Below are 24,202 nucleotides of genomic sequence, written 5' to 3'. Positions count from 1 at the left end.
CCTATCCTTACCCTCCAGCTCATATGACACATCACCCAGGTGGACTTATACGTATCAAATGACAATAGAAATACAAGCGTCTAAAAATGTTTTCATACGCTTTCCAAAAGCAAAGTCTTCTCACACTCTCAACATTTCCCATTCCCACAGTAAGAATTCTACAGACCCAATGTGGTTAACCTTAGCCTATCCAGTAGCCTCTTCACCACAAGAACCATGTAAAGCAAACCGTCTTAACATCTCGCTGTCCATCCTACGTTTACACAAAGCACATAAGGTCAAACTTGCAGTTCATACCCCATGGAGTAAGGGAATCCAATCTTTCTCTCCATGAAATTTCCTTCTGCTGGAGTTTTTTGGTTATATCACCTCCTCTCTTACCAATGGTGTCCTGTTCTAAGATCACACACTTCATTTGTGCTATGCAATGCCTGGCCTCAATGAAAAGGGTTGCAACTGGTGATTTCAAACTTTTGGTCCTTATGTTGGACTTGTGTTCCGTCAACCTTACGTGTGGTCATACCCACGTACTGAAGACCACACAGGCATTTCAATGCATAGAATTGCACGTACATGAGTGGCTCAATTTAATTGCTTTTTCTGCGTATGGATGCCTGATCACATTACTCTTGATTATATATTGTCACAGCATTGGCAATTTAAGCAGGGTATAGTACCCTTGTGTGTGGTTTGCGGTATCTTCCTGGAAGGCATCTCCACCCTTACAAGTGTATTTCAGAGGGCCTGGCTGTTTCTAAAGGCAAATGTAGGTATATCTGGCAATAGTCTATTCAGAACCTGATCCATTTGTATTAAGGGCCAATTCTTTATAATTCTTCTGATCTTATTGCTCTGTATTGAATGATTTGTCACGCATGCCAATTTGTCTGTTCTTGTTTGCTTGGGTTTAAAAAGAGATTCTTTTGGTATCTTGGCAGCTTTTTCCGATATCTCCTGTATTAAGTCTGTTTTGTAGCCTCTTTGGAAAGATTTGCTCTTTAGAGATTCTGTTTGATTCCTATATTCCACATCATCCAAAATATTCCTCCTGTATCTCAGTAATTGACTTATTGGGACGCTATCAATGGTTCGCTTAGGGTGAAAACTTTTGGCTAACAACAAACTGTTCCTATCCATCGATTTTGTGAAAATTCTGGTGTTTAGTCCCTTGTCTGTGTAATAAATCTCCACAACCAGGAAACGAATTCTGGTCACGCTATGTTCTGTGGTGAATTTTATTTGGGGGTGCATTCCATTCATTATTCCCAAAAATTCCTATAGCTCCTCCGTCAGTCCCTTCCAGATCCCCAAAATGCCATCAATGTATCTAATATACATTGAAAGATGATTCGTCCATCTTTTAGAGTTGAGCACATGCTTTGTTTCCAAATATAACATATACGTATTGGCGTAGCATTGTGCCATTGCCACCCCCATGCTCGTGGCTGACAGTTTTTAAAAAATATTTTGTCTTTGAACTAGTGACAAGGGTATTACGTGCTCCCACGAATTCTGTTTCTTTTAGCTTAGATAAAATGTGCATTGTGTCCTTTATGCATGTGGACTGTTTTGAATCAATGGCTGGATTATCTTATCCAGATATTTGGCGAGTGTTTCCAATACACTACCCATTGCTGCTATGATCGGTCTTCCTGGGGGATTTATCAAGCTCTTATGGATTTTTGGTAAAATATGAAAGACTGGCATCACTGGGTGTGTGGTTTCTAAAGATTGTCTAGTGCGGTCTGTAATGATGTTTTCACTTTCAGCTTGGTCAAGAACCCTTTTGATCAGTGCACTCACTTTATCAGTGGGGTCGAATGATATTTCTTGGTATGTTTCCTGGTCTGCTAGTTGTCTCTCTGCTTCTGCCAGGTAGTCATTTTTATTAAGGTGAACCAATGCTCTGCCTTTGCTGGTTTAAATATGATGTTCCGATTACCCCAAAGAGGTCAAGGAAATTAAGTCGAAACTGCGTGCCCAAGGTTTTTCTTATTTGGTCCAAATTCGTCCTGCATTTTCTGCGCTATTACTGTTCACAAATTGCATCTTTTTCCAGAATATTTATTAATAACATTGTTTTTTTTTTCTTTTTTAACAAATATTTCTCAAAATATGGGGGGGTGGCATTGTGTGAGTTACATTGTCTTGTTGGGAAAATGTAATCTAAATCCATCGAGTGAGTCAAACATTATAAGCAATAGAATTTTGGGAAATGTCTATGTACAAAGGTTTCAAATCCAGTGCAACATAGGTCAGTTCTCAGATGCATAAAATTCAGTAGAATATCTCCTCAGAGCAACACTAAAACAATTTCCTAGCACTTATTAAGACCAGCCCTAACATAGATCGCGGCCTGGTGCCTTAGTCATCAGTTCCAAAGTTCTGCTTTTCTGGTACATTTACTATTTGATTTGACATGCCAGTGTTTGGGATTCAAGTGTTACAAAAGTTCCCTGAAAATCAGGTAGGTAGCTTTCTCATTCCAAATACACTAGAGTAGGCCCGGAGGGGATCCTGGACCAGATCATCACTAATCCAAGTCGGGAAAGGGATAGTTTGAGACAAGACTTTATGCCCATGTAATGCTATGGCAGCTAAGGGGTGGCAGAGGCACATATGGTAACTAACCCCCTTACTCCTATTTCTCCAGAGACCATTGTGAGGTTGTGGAATCTGTTGGGGGACTCGCTCTTCTGGGCTTGGTTTGGGTGAGGGAGGCCCAGGGTTGTCGCGGGTGCAGGGCTCCGTTTCAGATGCAGGATTTAGTTTCAGTCCATCGCAATGCTTTATTCTCTGTTCCTGGCATCTTCCAGCTGGAACACTCTTGGCACGAAATGGAAAAGACATCTACCGAGCAGATGACCTCGGCACACCTCGGCATCGAAGAAGACTGATTGTAGCGGGATTCACCAGGCAGCGACAGGCAATCTTCAATGGTTTACAAAGGAGCAGGCCCTGCATGGATTCCGTTATTGCAAGAAGGCTGAAATTGCAGGAGCAGCCACCTTGTAGTACAAGCTGAAGATCCCTCACGTTTCAAGGATACACTTGTAACAGCATCAGCTCCAGGGTTGTAGCTCAGGAAAGAGCTGGTCAGTCCACGGTTGATCCAGGGACACTTCCAAAGGCTCGGAAGGCACAGATCCTCGAGCAGGGGTCGAGGCTGGTTGTTCCCACCGCTCCAGGGGTCGAAGCACCTAATGAGGGTCTTGAGATCAGGCAGAGGAGCATGGTTCCACCGGGAGCTCGCTGGAGTTGATGTTGGTCAGCTGCAAAGGATGTTCTCGAGTCGTCAGCGGCTGCACTTCTTCTTAGGGGTTTTGGCTCCAATGAAAAACTGTGTAATGGGTGCTGAAGTCTTCCTTTTATCCAGGATTTAGACTGGAAGCTCTCCCAGCCCCACCAATGGTAAGAATCTACACCATTTAAACTGGCAGCAGCTATCTATCCATCAAATGGCATTCCATACAAGTCAGGGGCCAGGAAAAATGCCAAAGGAACAATACAGGAAAAGGACAGGAAAAGATATTGTGCCACAGCTATAATAGCCATTTGTGGTAATGCAAAAGTGTGCAAGTAAAATGTTTAAAACACTGTGGGAAAATACCTGCTGACGACAACCCATCCTGCACGCATTGTATACTTCTAACTCTTCATTTGGTAACTTTTGGGGTACAAATGAAAAGTATCCTAAACGCACTTCACTTTATGGTGATGTGTGCATTTATAACAAAACAAGCAATCCATAATGATAGAACTAGTCTCTCAGCACTGAAAGTCTTAAGGACTGATCTGTCTCCCATATAAATTTGCAACAAGCAGTGAAGGTCGAGCAGAAAGCTTTCATTCTCTCCAAAATGTCAGGTTAGGACTCTAAACCAAGCAAAAAGAAAGGGTGTCCCATCAAAGTCCATGTGAGGAAAGCAGCAAAAAGGAAATCTTTCCAAACTGTGGTAAACATCCCTTTTGTCTGCATAGGCTAAATAATAAAGCCTTTCAAGCAAATAGTATTTTTGCCATGTGCGAGTTAGTCGTGTTCTGGATGATCTAGCACATTAAGAAAGGTGTACTTATCCCTGTGATACAAAAGTTTGATAGAAGCCTTCAGAGTCCTTAGGTCAACTGTACTTGGAGAGCCATGAAGCGTTTGGTGGTGTTACCCATAATGCATTTGGTAACGGAAGGGCGGTCTCCCTGATTTAGTCCCTTTACCCCTTCTGTTATTCCCCATTTCCTAGTTCAAAGGACTACATTGGGGACATGTGCTATTATAGCTTGCAGCATTTTACCACTCCTGACAAACTCCTAATGACTGTGAGTGCTTAGTCTTTAAAAATTGCATACATGTCAAGTCCTTTATGGATGCTTTCCAGTATAGTGTTCACCTCTTAAATGCTCCAGCATTAATATGTGTAAATAGAGGCAAAATCATTGGGTGCAAGGTGAGGAAGGAATATACAAGTTCACAATGCCCATCATTTTTTAAAAATTATTGCCAAAGATTAGCATTCCGCAATCTTTGATGGAAAATAGCTGAAATAATCTTAACATTGTATATAATTGTTTTCTCGCTTATATCATGATTAATGAGTTTGTACAATAATACAGTACTTTCATGTTTTCTATAATTGTACTTGATATTTTGCACATTCACACCTTGATTTTTCTTAACAGATGATCCCAAAGCAATTGTCGCAAACCTCACAGTAAGTATTGGTATTCAAGTGAAACAATTACAACAATATTGAAAACCCAATGTTTATTCAGTCCCTTTATAAATAAGTAAGCATTCACTAATTTTGTGTTAATGTTTCAGAGAATGGCATGGCAGCAGTGAAGTCTATTGGGTAGTCAAAGGCCTACCTGGATTAGACATTCATGTAAGACCAACATTTGATTACTCAAGTAGCTCATTTTAAAACCATGCCTGGCAAAAATGTATTGATGTGTCCAGCATCTCTTTTGGGCATTTGACCAAATTGTTGGGGCAAAACTGTAGTCGGCAATCAAAGTTGGAGGAGAATGGTAACGAGAAGGGATATTTTCCTCATGATTCTTGGGCGATCATGGGCATTTTCATTTTTTTGTCACAAACCGTTGATTGAGCTTTTAAACAACAAAGTAATTAACAATCAGTTGTAACTCAGAGCGATAGTCTATACATCAATTCAACAAAATATAGCATATCGTTTGGATGCCACTGCCTTAGGATTTATAATACTCTAAGGCAGAGCACAATACACAGAGACACACTCTTGTTAGGCTTGAGATTAGACTGGCTGCGGAAAAAAAAGTCACCAAAGGCCTCTAGAATTCCAAGACTCACTTAGACGGTTCCACAATTGTATTCATCTTCCGACTTGGCTGATGATGGATTGCAGTGGGGCCATACTAAGAGGGGGTCCCTGGTCTGCACCTCAACCTCTGTGGGCTCCCTTCACCCAGGCCCAGGCTTCTCCACTCCCCAGTTGGTCGTACTTTTGAACTAGTGACAAGTAACACCCTACTGTCTGTCTAGTCTGTATTCTTAATACGCAACTAAAGGCCATAGACTTCGGTTTTACTACCTATGGGAATTACTAATGACAACCTTCTCTGATGATCCCCAAGAAAATGATGGTTAAATTGTGCCTGCTCTTTCTCTTTTTTGCACACTTTTGCTCACACTGTCTCTTGCTCTCCCTATTCTTCCTTGTCTCCCTCTCACCTTCTTGTTCTGCCTTCTCCCTGCTTCTCTCTCCTGTCTCTCTTCACTATCCTATTCTCTCCCTTATTCCCTCTCTCCCCCCCTTCTCTTACTACCCTCCTCTTTCTCCCTCCTATGGCTTTCTCCCTCTCCCTCTCTCTCTCCCCCTCCCTCCCTCTTTCCCACCCTCTCCCTCCCTCTCCCCCTACCCCATCTCTCCTACCTCCTCTCCCCTACATCCCATTCTCCCGCTATTCTCTTCCCCTCTCTCCCCCTCCCCCCTCTGTCCCTCTCTCTATCCCCCACTCTCCACCCCACTCTTCACCCCCCCCCCACACCCGACTTCCCTCTCTGCTCCTTACTTTCAGTTTATTGCTTCCTCCTACAGATTCCACATCTGGCTAGTTATCCCCCAGTGGCAGATTTTCTTGGAAAATCTTGACTGTGTGCGTAGAGTGACTGGATGACCATATTCCTCGGCTCTCGTGCTCTTCGATCCCAGACATGGCCGTGGCGTTCATACACCTTATGCGCACTGCGCCCCATTACCTCACTTCCTTTTGCCCATGCATTCGGCACACTGTATTGAAACAGTTTCGAAAATGATATTTTCGAACACCACTATTTTAGGCCCCAAGCTGTCTGTTTTAAACATCGCTTAGACTGCAACTTCAAGATGTCCATCACCGAACCCAGCAAATCATCTGGGGGCGGATCACAACATGGAACACCGACTAAAGGCCAAGACTTCTGTCTTGCTACCTCTAAGAATAAGAGGACCTGGTGCCATAAAAGTCTGAGATCCCTGTAGTTTGTCTCATCACTCCTCTTTCCACAAGATAGCGAATCAAAGGCACATATGAGATGACAGCGACTTGTTGACTGAGAAGGGTAAGTCTTAAAATTTTTATTTTTCTTTTATAATGTGTTTAATACCGACAAGTGGTTTCTAAGCGTTGGAGCGTGATTCAAACCTGTGTTGCACTGCATTGTCTTCCTTCAAAGACAACGCGTTGCCCCTGTGCTAGAAGGGGGCATCTCGGGTAGATTGGGAAGAATTCAAGCAGCTGTTGCAAGTACTGCTTCCTCAACGTTGTCAGCGGCATTGCCAACTAGAGAGCCTGTGGGAGCCGGTAAGGAAGGCATTGGAGGTGTTGCATGCCGCTGAATTTGGCCCCTTTGAACTTGAAAAAGTTGGTACGTCCAGTTCGACTGTTGGAGCACCAGTGTGTCTTTCTGCCACTGCGGCCATGACTTCGGCTCTGGCCGCTCCGCAATTTCAGAGCAGAGGGCTGAATATTTTCAGTCGATGCACCCCATCTTGGACAAGAAGAGTGATCTGATCACTTTTGGCTTGGAGGCACTCTCCAGAGTGAGACTCGACCATGTGCCAGATTTTATAGTCGACCAGGCAGAGTTTTAGAATTGACCTCTAGACTTTATGATGCAAGCGGGATGGACACGACTCAAGATGTCTAGATCCAGCAAGTGGCACTATGCACACAGCCCAATGTGCAATTTTGAAAAATGGTTGTGTAGATGGTGGCGGCCCTAGGTGTTGGCACGTGTGTGTCTGCATTTGTCGCTGAGATCAGCCCAATGCAAGCACACCACTGCAGGTTCGATTTTGGTTGAAACAGTGAACTCACTCAGAAGGAAAGGAAACCCTTTATAATTTGCACTTTATATTGCAATAGGTAGAGGAAATGGCAAATAATCACTACAAACTCCACAGGACTTTAGGTTAGCAAATGGGAACAAATGCAAGTTACAAATAAGCACAGTCTTGCATTCCTTGGGTTTTGGGCTGTGCCAGGGACCCAGTCAACAGGACACCGGACTGGCCTGGATTCTCTGCTCTGCCACCCAGTCACGCCAGCGAGAGACAGCAATGACAAACATCTGCTTGAGGCCTTTCTGCTCCAGGACAATCCGCACAAGCACAATGCTAGCTCACTGGATGAATCTCCTCTCCCTCATGTCAATACCATGCTTTTATGGAGTGCGCCTGTCAATCATTTGTTGCGCCAACTCTTCTAGAAGCTTGGGCAATTTGTTTGCTAGGGTAAATTACTAGTAGGCACCTGGCGTCTAACTTGCTCTTCTCCCCCACGCCACCCCCTCCCTTTGGCCAAGGCTGGGAAGTGCCTCTGGAATGCGGCCTTATCGGCAACCCATGTCATTCTGAGCCTTTGGTGCAATTGCATACCTGTTTACATGAAATACTGTTTGCGAAAGCAAACTAACTAACTGAAAGCTGCAAGCATTCAGTATGCGCTTTGGAAATCAATTAACCCCATCATAACTCGGGCAGGCTGTGGGCCTATGCACAGCCCACACCAAATGAAGAGGTAACTGGAATCTCTGGACCTGGCCATTTGTCCACCTGACCATCTACCTCAAGAGGGGACTGATCTCTTGTCTGGAAGGTCGGGTGCTTCATCGGAAACTGGAGTCTGGCTGTCTCCATTCGTGGCTGTTGAAAGTCTAAGGTATGATCTCTGGGGCATGATGTATGATGTATAAGAAGTGTTGCTGCCTGCGCATTGGCCCTCTACGAGGTCCATGTATGCGTGTAGATGGATAACGTTTGTGGGATGGTGTAGGGTGAGAGGTGCAGACCCGATGTTGTGCACCACCTCTGTTGTCTTGTAGTTTTTGTTCTCCCTGGCCAAGTAGGGGGTACAGGTGGGCACAGTTAAAGGTTACCACACTTATATTCCTCTGTTAAGAGGTGTTAAGATGTATTTCTAGAATCTGGTCTGGTGGACGGATTTTAGGAAGCCACCCTAGTTATAGTGAACAGGGGAACTCTGAGAGGTTAGTCAAAATACAATCAAGGTAAATGTGGAGAGCAGTCAAGGCAATTCTTGTGAGCGTGTGGGTGAGGTCTGAGGTCTACAATAAGTCCACACAGTGAAGCGTACAATAATTCATATTCTAGGCCTGAAACACACATTAAAAAATGAAACAAGCAGGTGATATCACACAATACTCAATTATAAACATACATGCATAAATTCACCGTAGGTTCTTATAATGCATTCAATGACTTAAATCAACAAACAAGGTTGGTAAAGTGATGCAGTATAGATGAAACTTAGTCACAAGTGATATTCCCGAACTTCAGCAGTCCAATCTCTAAGCAGAATTGGTGCTTGTGGCGACAAGTCACAGGAGCCACAATGCTTCTCCCCATAATGTATCTGTTGCAGGTGTGTTACTTGTGCTGGTCGATTGCTCCATACAAGAGATGCAACAAATTTACTAGGTAAGTAAAATGTGTTCCTATATTTCTCCTGCATGGGGTCTGGCATGGATTCACATGCTCATGAAAATTCCCCGTCGTCAGGCTGGGAATCCTCGGTAAAGAAAAAATCGGTTGCAGTTTCATTTCTGAACTGTCTTTCTTAGTAGTAACCAATCACTGGTCTCTGGGTCATACTGCCCCCAGCCAATGACTGCCCTCTCCCTAAGCCCCTTCCCTGGCAGCCATCCTAAGATTTTTACTGCACATTCAAGTGTTGGGAGTCCTCGTGCTATAGCTCTCGAGCTTTTACTGCGTTTTGCGATTTTTCAGAGTTTAATCTCATTTTTTCGGTCAATCGAGCCTCAAGCTCCACCGTTTCTACTTCCGATCAACGGGGACCCGTTTTGGAATTTTCTACGCCCCTCAACGGCGAAGTTCTCATCGAGTTACGCTTTTGGAGGATTCCAGAAGACATTGAGGCCTACCTCGTGGACATGGCCCAGGACAAAGGAAGCTCGACGCCCGGATCCAAGCTGTTCAGGAACGGCCCTGGATGAAGATTGCAGAGTTTATTCAAGGAAGACGAACATTCTAGATGCCTCTACTTTCTGCATGAAGACAAAACGCACCTGGAGAAGGACTGTGCATTTTGAAAGAACTTGTCGGAACGGACCAGGAAGGATCGGCGTATCCGCCTCACCAACTGGCTGGAAGGAGGTAGGAAGAAGAGGTCCAAGCGGTCTTGTAAGTCCTTTGTGGGCGCTCCGGCGACGGGGGCCCAACAAAAGGCTAAGCACTGCGAGTCCACGGGCACCGGGAGTGCCGACTGGTCGGGCTCCTCGGCTGCCAGGCAGGGTGCGCTTTCACCAACGCCATCAACCACGAGCCAACGCTCTGGCTCGGGAAAGAGGAAGTCGGAGAACCCGGGTAAGCTTCTGGAGAAGCCCCGGTCGATCCCGACAAAACAGCCGAGGGGGAGCAAGGCGGTGTCCCTCCCCCGCCCATGGTGAAAGCCTCAAGCACGCCTGAGGTCGTGAAGGCCCTGATTCACCCGGCTAAGGCCTCTATTGAGGAAGTGGTGGTGGCCCTGTCGAAGCCTGTGGAGGCTACCCCAGTGGAGGCGACCTCAGGGCCCAGAGTTTCCCTGCCACCACGGAGGGAATCCTCTTTTCAGTTCATCGATAAGACCCCCGTGAGAGCCCCAGTGGAAAAAGAGGGGGGGGCGGTAGCTATCACAGACACGGATTCAGCCTCTGAGGAGGAGCTGGCTGGGGTTGTGAAGGTCCTCAACAAGAAGTTCGAGGAAATCCGGTCCCACGGGAGGGATCCCGACGAAGCAGACGAAGAGAGCAACGGTGACGCCGATAAGGTTCACGTGGAGGCGGAGGATTCCACTCCCCAACAGTCGCGCCCGTCGCAGCCGGTACCCGAGCCTCAGGACAACTCGGGAATCATCTTGATGGTGATCCAGGCCTTATGTACGGAGATAAGGACTAGGTTGCCCTCGCCCCCGACGGAAGATCCAGCGGAACCTGGCCCGTCGGGGGAGCCCTCCAAGCAAGCGGAGAAGAGTTCACCCCCACCCCGCCCTTCCAGCCTGCGCGGCCCTCGCAGCCTTCATCCCCTTCCCCTGATCCCAGGGAGGACACGGGAACGGAGACGGCCACGACGGGGACGGATGATGACGGTGGTGACGAGGGGATGGACCTTCCATCACCACCACCTCCTTGAGGCTCCCCGCCCGACAAAATTGGCTCCTTCGACGCCATGATTGCCAGGGCATCCGAGCTCTTCTCGCTCTGCCCCGAAGAACAGAAGAAGGAAGGTTTCCTTTAGCAACGGTGTGATGCCAAAAGGAAGACTGTCCTCTCGGTTCCGTTACTAGATGACATCTGGGACGAGGGGCTGTCACTCCTGAAAAACCCGTCCATGACTCCTGCCAAGAGAGACTGGTACGAGAAGAAGTACCGGGTCACTGATTCCGCCCCTCTGTGCCTTAGGGCTCAGCCGACCCCAGATTTGGTCGTCTCTGCGGCGGCCAAGAAGAAGGCGGCAGGGGCTACGGTTTTGTCTTCCACCTCGCCCCCAGACGGCGAGGGGAAGAAACTGGACGCCATGGGGCGACGGGTCATCCCGTCTGCAGCGACGACTATTAAAGCGGCCAACGCCTTAGCGATTGTGGCCCGTTACGACAGGGAGCTTTGGTTTAAGATAGCTCCTCTGCTGGACTTCCTCCCGGACGACAAAAGGACGGAGGCCCTAGAGATCCTGCAGAAGGGCGAGGTGGCGTCGGACCACGCCATAACGGTGGCCACAGACATTGCTGACACCGGCTTCCACCAGTTGGGCATTGGTGTTTGTCTTCGACAGCGTGGGTGGCTCAAGGCAACAGATTTCCACCAGGATGTGCAAACCTGAGTTTTGGACATGCCTTTCGACGGGAATAACCTCTTTGGCAAGACAGTGGACGAATCGCTGCAGGCCATCAAGACCGACACAGAGACGGCCCGGGCCTTGGGGGATTTGCAGCAACGATGGCCGCCCTTTCGGAACTCCGGAGGCAAGCAAGGTGCCTCCAAAGGATTCGGCGGCGGCTCCTTGACGTACTGCCAGACGGCATGCTCCTCGTCGCAGGAGGCCTACAGAGGACGCGGCAAGGACGCAGGTGGATCTCGTCGTCGTCACCAGGGAGGCCAAGGCGGCAAGGCCACTGCCAAGCAGGACTGAACCGGCTTTAGCGTCGGGACCCCACCTGAGCACCCCGGTGGGAGGCCGTTGGTGAAGTTCGTCAGCGTGTGGGAGTCCATATCCACCGACCGATGGGTGCAGGATGCCCTGGTCCGTGGGCACACCCTCGAGTTTCGGAAGAAGTGCCCCCGCATTCCACCCGTGGCCAGGAAGGAAAACCACATCCCCCAACTGCTGCTGGAAGTAAGGGGCGATGCTGAAGAAAGGCGCCATCAAGCTCGTCCCAAAGAAGCTCCGGGGCTCCGGAGTGTACTCATGGTACTTCCTCGTGAGAAAGACCACCGCCGGTTGGCGACCCATCCTGGACCTTCGTCGGTTAAACAAGTACATCAAGGCCCAGAAGTTACGGATGGTTACCCTCCAGCACGTGCTGAGGCAGCTGGAGGAGGGCGACTTCCTGTCGTCGCTGGACTTGGAGGATGCCTACTTTCACATCACATTTTAAAAGGACATCGAAAGTTTCTCAGATTCGTAGTCAAGAGACGGCACTACCAATTCAAGGCCCTTCCCTTCGGATTGAAGTCAGCGCCCAGGGTATTCATCAAGTGCCTGGCACCGGTGGCAGCGCGGCTGCGCCTGCAGGGGATCCACGTCTACCCCTACCTGGACGATTGGCTCATCCGAGCAAGGACAAGAGAACTCGCCGCCGGGCACACAGCGAAGATCGTCAAACTGCTCACAGACCTGGGTTTCTCCATCAACTTCACCAAATCCCACCTGGTTCCATCGCAGGTCGCACTGTTCCTGGAAGCCAAGATCGACACAGTGGCCCGACTGGCCTCCCCGTCGGAGGAAAGGACGAAGGCCATCATGGGCAAGGTGCAACGGCTGTTGGCCATGGATGTGGCCAGGATGAGGTCCATCAAGTCCCTTCTAGGCATGATGTCCTCGTGCATCAACCTAGTGTGCCTGTGCAGGCTGCAGATGCGACCACTGCAAGAGTTCCTCGACGCCCGGTGGATTCAAGCGGCGGGCTGCTTCGAAGACAGGATCCCGCTCAACAAGTCCTTCCGTCAGGCGATACAGTGGTGGGGCTCCCGTGCGCATCTGACAGCGGGTGCAGACTTCCAGACCCCGGCGCATCAGGAGACTGTGACGACGAATGCATCCCTGGAGGGGTGGGGAGCGCACACCAGAGATCTACACGCAAGAGGCCTTTGGCTCCCGGAGGAGAGGCCACTGCATATCAATATCCTGGAGCTCCGAGCCGTGTTCTGGGCTCTCAGATTGTTCCTCCCGTCCCTCAAGGGCAAGGTGGTGAGGATCTTCACTGACAACACCACCACCATGTTCTACATCCGGAAGCAGGGAGGCACTAGATCCCCGGCCCTATCCAAGGAGGCCCAGGATCTGTGGCACTGGGCCGTCGCCCAGGGGATGTTTCTGGTGCCCTTCCACCTGGCAGGAATAAAGAACACCATTGCAGACTCGCTTAGCAGGGAGCTGCGCTCGTGCCACGAGTGGGAGCTGCAGCAGGATCAAGTGGATCGGCTATTCCAATGATGGGGCAGTCCCCAGATCGACCTATTCGCGACAGCGGCGAACACCAAGTGCTGGAGGTTCACCAGCAGGATTCCCCAGCCGGGGAGCATGTGCGATGCCTTCTCATTCCCCTAGGACGGCCTGTTCCTGTACGCGTTCCCGCCCTTGCCGTTGCTGCTGCGACTCGTCAACCAACTCAAGATGTCCCTGTGCAGGATGATCCTCGTCGCACCGGCGTGGCCGAGACAGATCTGGTTCCCGGACCTTCTGGACTTGTCAGCGTCCCCCCCAGTCAAGCTGCCGACGGACGTGGATCTCCTCGCCAGAGAAGGAGGCGCCATCCTCCATCACAACCCAGTCGCTGATCTTGCAGGCCTGGCTCCTGCAGCACTAGAGTCTGGAGGGTACGATATCCTGGCGGACTGCAAGGAGGTGCTTGCAAAGGCCAGGACGTCCTCAACTCTCAAGTGCTACGGACATAAGTGGAAAAGGTTTTCTGTGTGGTGCGGCGCAAAGAAGATTAACCCTCTGTGGATTACGCCCCCTCAAGTGCTGCCGTACCTATTGTTGTTGGCCAAGGCGGGGCTGGCCCATGCCTCCATCAAAATCCATCTGGCGACTATCTCCCTCTACACCAAGGTGCTCATCCCTGTGGTCCCATCGCCTGGTGAAGGAGTTCATGAAGGGACTGTTCCGATCGCCGGTGAAGGCTCCGGCCCTGGCGTGGGAGCTCAACGTGGTGCTGACCAGGCTCATGGGGCCGCCATTCGAGCCTATGCATTCTGCACCGTTGACGTTCCTGTCGTGGAAGACAGCGTTTCTTGTGGCCATCACCTCCGTGCGGCGAGTGGGAGAGATCCAGGCCCTCTCTTGTAAACCTCCATACCTGACTTTCCACGAGACGAGGGTGGTGCTGAGGACACACCCCTCCGTCATGGCCAAGGTGCTGTCGGACTTCCATCTCAACGAGCCCTTGGTGTTACCTGTTTTCTTCCCGTCACCTTTGTCACCGGTCGAGAGGACTTTGCACTCGCTGGATGTAGCTAGAGCGCTGAAGTTCTATGTGGACTGCACAAAGGGTTTTCGGAAGACATCACAGCTATTGGTGAACTTTGGACCTGTGAACCAAGGGAAGGCCCTCTCGAAGGCTTCCGTTTCCAGATGGCTCTCCGGCTGCATCATGCACTGTCACCGGTTGGCTAACTGACCGTTGCCCGGCCGTCCGAGAGCCCATTCGACCAGAGTGATCGCTGCTACCACAGCATTCCTATCTGGTGTGCACCTGCTGGACATCTGCAGGGCTGCTACGTGGTGTCGACGCACACCTTCACGAGATTCTACTGCGTCGACCGGGATTCCAGGGAGGAGTTCGGAGTCGGCCAAGCAGTGCTGTGCAACCTGTTCGCCTGAAGGTGGGCCTGGTGAGGAGGTAAGAGATGCTTAATGTTGAGTTGATGATATGCTTAATGTTGAGCCTTGCCACCTCCCGTGGTTGTGCATGTGTGTACTGCTATGTATTCTTGTATTCATGAGCATGTGAATCCATGCCAGACCCCATGCTGGAGAAGGAACAAGTTACTTACCTGTAACTGTTGTTCTCCAGCATGGGTCTGGCATGGATTCACATGCGAACCCTCCCTCCTTCCCCTCTGCGGCTCTTCACTTGGTCCTACTGCCACTTTACGTGCTACCAAATCTGAGGATGGCTGCCAAGGGAGGGGCTTAGGGAGAGGGCAGTCATTGGCTGGGGGCAGTATGACCCAGAGACCAGTGATTGGTTACTACTAAGAAAGACAGTTCAGAACCGAAACTGCAACTGATTTTCTCTTTACCGAGGATTCCCAGCCTGACGACGGGGAATATTCATGAGCATGTGAATCCATGCCAGACCCATTCTGGAGAACAACAGTTACAGGTAAGTAACGTGTTCTTTCCGTTGGTACTACCCAGGTCCAACAACCAAAAGGCAGTGGAATGGAACGATACAAAGAGACTTGTTCTCAATGTTATCCTATGGAAGACAAAAGCTTTCCGTTTACTTGGCCCCATAACTCCTACTGGGGGTTGCTGGAGGTTGTAATTCCTGCCGTTGGTTCTGTTGAGAGGTGCTCCGGAGCTGCGGGTGCAAGGACTCTTCGGTCGGGTCCAGGAGCAGAGTGCAACCCTCGGTGATGGAAACAGTCAAGATTCACTGAAGAAGCCCTTTTCAGGACACTTGGCGGACGGGGAGCACCACACACAAATGATGACCCGCGTCCATTCAGTCGTGCTTGTAGAATCCCTCCAGCACAGGATACCTTGAGGGTGGAAGACTGAAATTTGACAGGAAGGCGACTTATAACCACAATCTGACGACCACCAAAATGCCGGCTGCAAACGCAGAAGAGCGGCTGTTCTAGCCAGGAAGCTCACTGGCGAGCTGGATAGTCGATGGGGTGAACCAGGGACACTTATGATGAATGGATGGTTCATCAAACACGTCAAGACTGGTTGTTCCCACCAGTCCAGGGGTTGAATCACTGCACTGGGACTTCACAGATAATGTAGTCCAACAGGGCTTAACGGGACCAGATGCAGGAAGGGATTCCAGGCCTCTTTGGGAGTTTTCTTCGGACCTTCATTCGGCTGCTGTTCTTCAAGGGATTCTTGGCTCCAACGCTGATCTCAGAAATGGCTGAAGGAGTCCTCTTCTTATCCGAGTCCAAGCCCACCAGTGGTAAGAATCTGCAACATTCGAACAACCAGTAGTTGTCCACAGATGTGGAGTGAAACCAGACATTGTTTACGTGCGCATACACACGCCCTCACTCCTAGACCTCCCCCACTAGCCTGCTAAAGCAGCTACTTTCCCGTGCAAGTGCTTGACCTTATATGGGATTTCCTGGCAAGATAAAAGAACGAGCACAAAACCTGTGGCATGTCCAATTTAGGGCACTAGGCACGTTTAGTAGCCATAAATGGTAAATGAGAATGTGCACACTACACATAACACATACATTGTAAAAATAGCCAACTTGTCTTTAGGCACACATAAAAGTACCAAAAATCACAAGTGTAAAAGGCTAGGGTGATAGAATGTATCCCTATTGCACTGCATTGTAAGATGTTTTGTGCAAGGTTAAAAAGTTACTAAAAGTTACAAAAAGTTGAAAAGGGCTGATAGTCTGAAGGACTGATAAGTTTCCCCAGAAAATATGAGCAAAAGGGCTGTGGGAAGTGAAGTTGAAGGCTTTACTTCCCCTGCAAAAGTCAGAACAGATTAATAAATAAAGCAAAAAGATTGGGGGTCCATAGAAACTATGGAGCGAAAGTTGCTAAAAGATAAATCTTTCCTAACAGCTGCTTGACCAGGAGTCTTTCTTTTCAGTTCCTATAGTTGCCTAGTTTCTTAAAGGGCATATGAATGTATTTCTTCCCATTCAGTTTGTGGTTCCAGCCTGGGATATTAATCTGGTCCTTTCTTTTTTGGTGTGACGGCTGCTTTTGAGCCCTTACAATCTGTATTGATCAGGCTTCTAATGCCAAAAAACGTTTTTCATGGTGTAACGCCCCATTCCTTCAGCTCTTTAACTGGTGCTGAAATATTGAATTGGCAGTATTTTTTTCCACCACCTCACCCATACAATGAGGAGGAGAGGTTCTATAGAGTGCATCGAAAGTGGGCATTTTGCTTTTATGTGGACAGAAACGTCACATTTCTGCAGGGACGACCAGCTGTTTGTTGTGTTTTCCTGGGCACTGTTGGGTCTTACAGTGGCCAGACAAACTTTATCCTTTTGGATTGCCCTATGCATAGCAGAGTATTCTGAAAAGGCAGAGAGGCTGCTACCTGTGCTCTTCAGAAGGGTGCCGTTGAAGGATTTCTGCCAGGCTGCCATGTGGGCGTCTCTTCACACTTCCATGACACGTTAGTTTGGATCTGTCTACAGGCAGGGAGGCCTGCTTTGGTAGGGTTATTTTGCAAGGTTTTCTGGTGTAGTACTTTCAGCCTACCTCATTTTCATCTGCTGCTACGAGAGTCTATCCAGATGAAGAATCTGTGCAAGGATGCAATTTACTTACCGATAATGTTATTTCTGTGGATTCTACTCTGACAGATTACTCATCACCCTCCTGGCCTTCCTTGCTTCTGAAGGTTTTATTGTGGGTGAATTCTAAGTGGAATTAAGTATGTAATGGTAATTGGACCAGAGCAAGTTTTGTTATTCCTAGAGTTCTGAGTCGGATGACGGCAAAGGAGGCTGGCAGTGCTGGGGGGGGGGGTACTCGGATAGAGGGCAAAGGTGCATCAGGTGGGAGGAGAGAAGAGTGGTCAGACCATGATCGAAGAACAATGGGAAACCTTCTCAAGTAGACCCAATCTTGGGCTTCTGGAGTCTTCTCCATAAATGAGAGCAGACACCACAGTCTTAAAATGGGTTAGGATGATAGAGTTTCAGTATTCTGGCATAGATGGTCAGGATCCAGGCTGTGAAAGCTATACAAAAGTAAGGGGGAGTAAAAACAAATCAAACCAGCAAAATCCACTCCATTCACGAGAAAGTCAAAGTTCCACAAGGTGCAGTTCAAGTTCCCAAAGCAAAGGTAGATCAGCGAAAGTGAAAGCAGCCCGGGTCAGGAGCCAGGAAGACTGTCAGTCGGTAGATGGCAGGGGAAAGCACAATCCAACAGGCACGGTTGTGTAATCCAGCAGACCACGAAATCCAAGGTACGCTCACAGCGCAAAGAGCAGTTGAGAAGTGCATGTTCTATTTCTGCATTTGCACCCTGTTCGCTGTAGAATTGTTTGGTTGTGCGTATTGCATGATTTTTTAGGTGCTGCGGCTCAGGAGGTTCCGGGTTTGCCACCACGAGCAAAGAACTGCCACTCTTCATTCATGGGGTGACCAGGGAGACAGAACTGAGACAGCGTGGAGAAAAAGGGATAGGTAACTGTGGTAATGTGGCATAATGTGCACTAGATGTATGGATGATAACGTAATTTCTAGGGTCGAGCACGAGAACCAAGGTGTATGAGAACGATGGAAGATGTGTTTGAGCTGCACTATGCTACCTGTTGAGATTTAATGCTGGAGCATTCTGTGGGCTGAACATCCATAGAAAGAAAATTACCAGTAAGTAATGTTCCCCTTCTCTCCTCCTCTTACCTTGGCCTCTGTGGCTTTGATGTTTATTACTCTCCTTTCTTCTGCTCCCTCCCATTTCACCAGACTGGCTCGACCTCTGTCAGGCTCGCTACGCCTGACATACACTTTCCTCTTACTGCCACACTGCCAATGGGGAGGGCTCTGAGTATCCGGCTGTTTTTGTTCCACAGTTGATTGCAGTCCCACCCCTAACAGGGTGGTAAATAGCCAAACGGCAGATCTGTGCGCACAGAGCATCAGAAAACATACCAACCATTCTTGCAGGAATTTTCTAGTCGTATATTTTAACTCCTATGTAACCAACAGAGGTAGTGTTGGAATCTTGGGAATAGGGTTGATAACTAATATCCCTTGTTAGGGACCTCCTGTCCTCTAAAGGGAGTGTAGGGGGAGGTTAATCCTAGTGGTATCTTGCTTGCCCTATCCCCTAGTGGGTGTTAAGCTGAGCAGGCTCATCTCCCATGTCCCAAAGGGGTGGCTCCCTCTTAGGAAGAAAGTCTCTGGATTTATCACAAGAGAGATTAATATTTGGCGTCTCACTAGGGATGAATTGCATTCTTGAGACAGCTGTTCTGCAAGAAAGAACGCTGGCTGCAAGGCATGGTTCCAAGGTTACAAGTATGCCAGACACGGTCAGGGAATTCTCACATCTCCTTCACCCCACCTCTAGGGTAGGATCGACTCTGGCATACGCCCTGGTACCCCCCCACCCCCTTCCCCACACTTATTGGGAGAAATCCTTGGCCACGTTTCACATGTACAAGGGACTATCACATGTGGTAAAAAGTGGACCTTCTGCCTAGAATGGGGACACATCACTGCTATGACAGCCAATGTCTTTTTAGAATGCAATTTCCCGTCCAAACCCCCAACACAAAAGACTGCCAATTCATCTCCCTACATGCCAGGAACATCACTCACTTTCTCCCAGCAATGCTATCTTTCTTTGGCACACATTATCAGGCCAGGAACTGGTTGTGCTTTATATAAACCTAGGCACTTTCCCTGGAGCTCTGAGGTATCCACACTTCATCGGTCCTTGGTCAGGCACGCCACCAATAACAGAGGGCTCAAACAACAAGGTAAGCAGTTCATGCCACTTAGTGGAAAAGGTCTACCACCAGGTAAAAAAAAGAGGTGCACAGAAGTGTATCCACAAAGTGTCAAAACATTATACCACTGCCACCACCCCGTTTTATCTACACTGTTATGGGGAAAATAATCATGAAGTAAAAGAAAATGGGGACAAGGTGGGATAGCCATATCAGTAAAAGACTGGTAGTCCGATTATTTAAAACATGAGGGTTGATTTCAAGAAGCAACATTGGAGGGGCATTTCTGATGCCTTTTTACCTCTAAATGAGACAATAATTCAGTGAAAAATGGAAACAGATTTTGAAAAGCACCACCATACCCATTCAAACTCTCAATTTTCTTAAACTCTTGCCATAAAGACCCACCTTGATCTCTGGCCTAATTCTTTTTTTTCCTCAGTACTTTCTAACTTTTCTGTTTTTTTTGTAGTACCTGTTGATGCCATTCTAAAACCTATAAGACCAGCAGTGTCCCATACTAAGTCACCCAGCCCACTTCAGTTCAGAAAGCCCAATATCCAGAAACCACGATTCCCAGAATCTACCTCTTGGTCGGAAAGAAAAACCTGTACCAGATCCCGGAGAGTGAACAGATCTGGGAGGAAGATGCTCATAGAAAATACCCATGTGGTAACCTACGCTACCCAGACATTATCAACAGAATATGAAGTGGAGGTTTACACCACACAATCATTCTTTCCTACTGACAGAAAGCACTGAACCCACTAGGATGCATTTGCTGGGTTTTTTCTCAGGAAGACATCAGGGAAGGCTGGGGCCCCAAACTAGTGCTGCGCCTCCTCATAGGGGATTTTTGGCAGTTACTACTACGAGGGACAGAAACGAGCACTCCTCTCAGCAGGGGAAATGTCCCCTCTGATACACAGGCATGAGAATTGGTTATTTAGCCTCCATAGCCTCAGTGGGAGGGACTCTGCATGCATCTGGGGTTTACAGAAGTCCATCACGTCAAGGCAAACCTAGAAACCGCAGACACTGAGATTTGAGTATCTGACCACCATCCAGTGGAAAGAACGTTCTGTTCCATGAGCAATGATTGCAGTCCTTTCTAAAGACCAACTCCAGAGAGACAGGTCTACAGTCTGTGCCAGTAAGCTTGCTCAGCCCAGTCATGTGACTGCCACAGCCAATCAGGGCGACCACATTCTATCCCAGCCCTATATAAGAACCAGCTTCCAGCACAGCAGTGGCAGGGAGTTTTGGGGCTGTGGAGTGGAAGTTTGGAGACTGAGAAGGAGCAGAATCAGAAGGGGCTGGAGCAGAGGGAAGGGGGGCTGTAAAAAGGTTGACAGAGCAATGAAGTAGTCGGGGAGGGGGGAATGGGAAGTAACAAGGGGATTGTGGGGGAACAGGAGTGCAGTGGTTGTTGGGAGAGCTAAACAAGAAGTGAAGGAGTACAGGGGATGTTTCCATGTGCAGATGGAGGAGGTGCAGAATGTTAAGAGGGAGGTTGGAGGTGACAGAAGAAAGGAGGAGGTGTGCATTAAGTCAGCTGAATGTGACCTCCTGGGAGAGGCTAAGGAGTGTGGCAGGAGGAGGTTGAAATTGAAAGCAGTGAAGAATAGATGTGTGTTAAAGAGAGCACTGAGGAAGTTGAAAGAGGAGTGTATTCCACATGAGGTTGGAGGAGAGACAGGAGTGTGTTGAGGAGTTTGTTTGAGGGGGAGAAATGTGCAGGTTAAGATTAGAGAAGTAAGTGAGAGGCTTGCACCCTGAAAAAAGGTGGTGTGACAGATGTTTGGGTGGATCTACGAGCACATTGCAGAGCTTTGAGGCAGTGGAAAAGAGTAGAGTTTAAGAGATTGTCCACGTGACCTGAGACAGTTATGACTCATCAAGGTGGTAGATTAGGATTGGGCGTTTCAGACTAGAGCCAGCACACTAATACATGTGGCAAAGAAAAGCAGGCCCAGCCTACATAGCAGCTCTGCTCTGGTTGTCAGCCTTCTCCTGTAAGATGCCATTGCATCACTTGTTCTTGCCAATACCTAACTTGAAGACACATGCAGGGCCCGAAACCCAGACAATCTGGTCTTCCGGCAGGCGAGGACTAGGAGATGAAAATACAGATTGAGGAGCTCAGAAGAACAAGTGGAGAATTAATATTATCTAGGGATGTTGCCTCTGAATTATTGAGCCTCTGTAACTTTTGGTTTGACCCCTATAGACGTTGGACCAAAGCAAAAACGTTCACATAAAGTGTTTGGAGGACACTCCAAACACCCCTCCGCCCCACCATCCTGACAGCTTAAACCCCTTGAAAGTTAGCTGGTGTGTAGTGTCATATGTAGCATATCTTACACCATGCAACAATGCTGATCTGAATCTTTACAGTTTGTAGATATATCATACCCTTACAGTGCTTTAGTTACTTATGCTGTGCTATAATCTTAATGTGCATGCTGTTTCTTTCAGTGTAAAAAGCCAGAACAGCACTTTAAGCCTTACTTGAAACAGCACCTTCCTAAACGTTTGCACTACGCTTACAACCGAAGAATCGAGGACGTCCATTTGTTAGTGGACAGAAGATGGCACGTGGCAAGGTGAAATATTATGCTTGAATCTCTTGTTTCCGGAGCTTAAATCAAGTAGATTTGGGGGAACATTGACGAGCACAATTAGTAGCCTTTTGTTGGCTACATAAATTGGAATTTAACATTGCCCGGAGTATAATAGCTGGAAATGATGGGACCCATTTAAAAGTAGCTCATATAAAACTATAGAGGTACACCACTTAAACCGTGACCTAATGGTAAATTAAATAAGCATTCACTGGATTTTACGTGGTGTTAAAGATCCTCCTGGTCACATGCTTCCATAGATGTATTCAATTATTTAAAGGGTGGGACGAATTTAACAACCCTGATCTCCTATTCTACAAGCTTAAAATGATTGAAACGTCTCTTTACTGGCATTGTTATCATGATTGTTATTAAATATGTACAAATCTCTCTATAAATTTCAATAATGTGCATTGAAGTATAGGTTATCGATCATAACCCGACAAAAAAATGGCATTTGAACTAACGGTACATATCCATAGCCTTCACTGAACTTCATATCCACAAACTCCCATCTTTACACTCGGGCACCAAACCAGTCAAGTACCCTTTTCACTGTCATACGTAAGAAAAACTGTTCTGGAGAGAGATAACCTTATTTATATGAGGCAATTCATCCACTCATCGCCCGATCTGTCTAGTTGACTGGAATTGAGGGCAGCACTCGGCCATCCAGCAGATGCTGGCAAGATATGCCAGACCAGAAATGGCACATGCCCATATGAGGGGGTAAAAATCTAAACTTGGACTGCACTGTAGAGCTTGCTGTAACTCATTGTGTTCTGTTCTTGTCTAGATGAGCCGTTCACCTAACATGTAATGTAGCAAGCGAACCGCTGCAGTATTTATGTCTACTGTTTTATTGATAACCTCTGTCCTCATATACGGCTGATCAAAAGGATGCGCTCCTGAACATCCATGTTTCTTGCAAAGGAGACCCACACCATTGGTCACACATTTCTGCCTGCAACATCCAACAAGCATGTGTATATTTGCATATCTTCTGCCTCAGGTGATGCAGAGCGGCACCCAAAGAATATACAGTTTATAGGATTGATTGAAGTGGACCCCTTTACTTGGGTGTAACCAACATGTAGCATATGGGGGGATAGCGTCCTTATGGTAAAACATTTTACAACTTCGTGGTTCCTCTGTCTTTTGCCAATGCACTTGGCATACTGTAGGTTTTACCTTTGTTGTGTGCATCTTTCTTTTTACAGTTTACACACGTAGCATAGTAGACATTGATCAGAAAACTAGCTTTTTAGTCACACATGTCTGTTTTATCAAATTATGTCACCTTGGTTTATTTTAATACAGGAAGGCACCAGAAAAGAAGACCACCGGAAGATGTTTCTTCCAAGGTGACCATGGCTATGACAATAAAATCAACAGCATGCAGGTACTTATGCAATATTGTGAACTAGAAATTCAAATCAGAGCTTCTAAAAAGTTGAGCTTTTCTAATAACCTGCTTTCTGCTCTTTTCTTTCAGACTGTTTTTGTAGGTTATGGCCCTACATTTAAGTTCAAGACAAAAGTTCCTCCGTTTGAGAACATTGAGCTATACAATGTTATGTGCGGTAAGCTGTTTGATTTTCTTTGCCAATGCACAGCCTTTCTTCTTGATCAACCATTAATGGTGTGGGGAGCCCATCGCCTCATTTTGGCAGTTTCATGTTCTTCACAGTGGCCCTGGATCTCCCTTGCAAATATGCTAATGTCTTCAGTAGGGAAGACTTGTAGGTAATACATTTCAGGCCCCTTTCTATTTTCGGGTATGGGAAACGTAGCCTGTTTTGTGGCTGACTAAGCTGGTTTGTGTTCTGTTGTCATGTTCTGTTACAAAACGTTTGTAGTGTGCCAATCACCACCATAGTAGTCTTGTGGTGCTGGTACCTTATCTGATAAATCGGCATCTTGTGTCCCTTTTTTTTTTCTTTTCAGTTTTTGTTTGCTGCTTTCCTCCCACTTCTATGGGAGACACTAATACAGATGCTCATCCCTCACCACAAACTGATGAGTTGGTGGACAGGCTAGGTCTTGCCAAGTACATTAGCACATAGAGCACTTGGGGACCACAGCAGTGGTGACGGTGCGCGGTACAAACACCTTTTAACATTGACATTTGATCTCACTGCAAGGTATTGTCAAATATCGGTGACAGAAAATGCCAAGGAGAAGACTGCATGGGACTGAGGGACTTTGCC

At 47.7% G+C, this 24,202-nt stretch overlaps 1 protein-coding gene across 4 annotated transcripts in view; it reads left to right on the top strand.

Annotated features, from left to right (window-relative positions):
- ENPP2 (ectonucleotide pyrophosphatase/phosphodiesterase 2) overlaps window positions 1–24,202 on the top strand; it is a 1,757,842-nt gene that overhangs the window by 1,389,745 nt on the left and 343,895 nt on the right. For all 4 annotated transcript variants that reach the window (XM_069621550.1, XM_069621549.1, XM_069621547.1 and 1 more), the window contains exons 14-17: window positions 4,678–4,709; window positions 21,847–21,974; window positions 23,313–23,394; window positions 23,488–23,575. In XM_069621550.1, coding sequence (XP_069477651.1) covers window positions 4,678–4,709; window positions 21,847–21,974; window positions 23,313–23,394; window positions 23,488–23,575 — 330 coding nt within the window. The remainder of the gene's footprint in view (window positions 1–4,677; window positions 4,710–21,846; window positions 21,975–23,312; window positions 23,395–23,487; window positions 23,576–24,202) is intronic.

The sequence above is a fragment of the Ambystoma mexicanum genome, chromosome 5q (assembly GCF_040938575.1).
Source record: "Ambystoma mexicanum isolate Mex_15411 chromosome 5q, UKY_AmexF1_1, whole genome shotgun sequence".
NCBI classification, from domain to species: domain Eukaryota; kingdom Metazoa; phylum Chordata; class Amphibia; order Caudata; family Ambystomatidae; genus Ambystoma; species Ambystoma mexicanum.
Note: the sequence above shows the minus strand (reverse complement) of the source record. Positions and strands in the feature narration are given on the sequence as shown.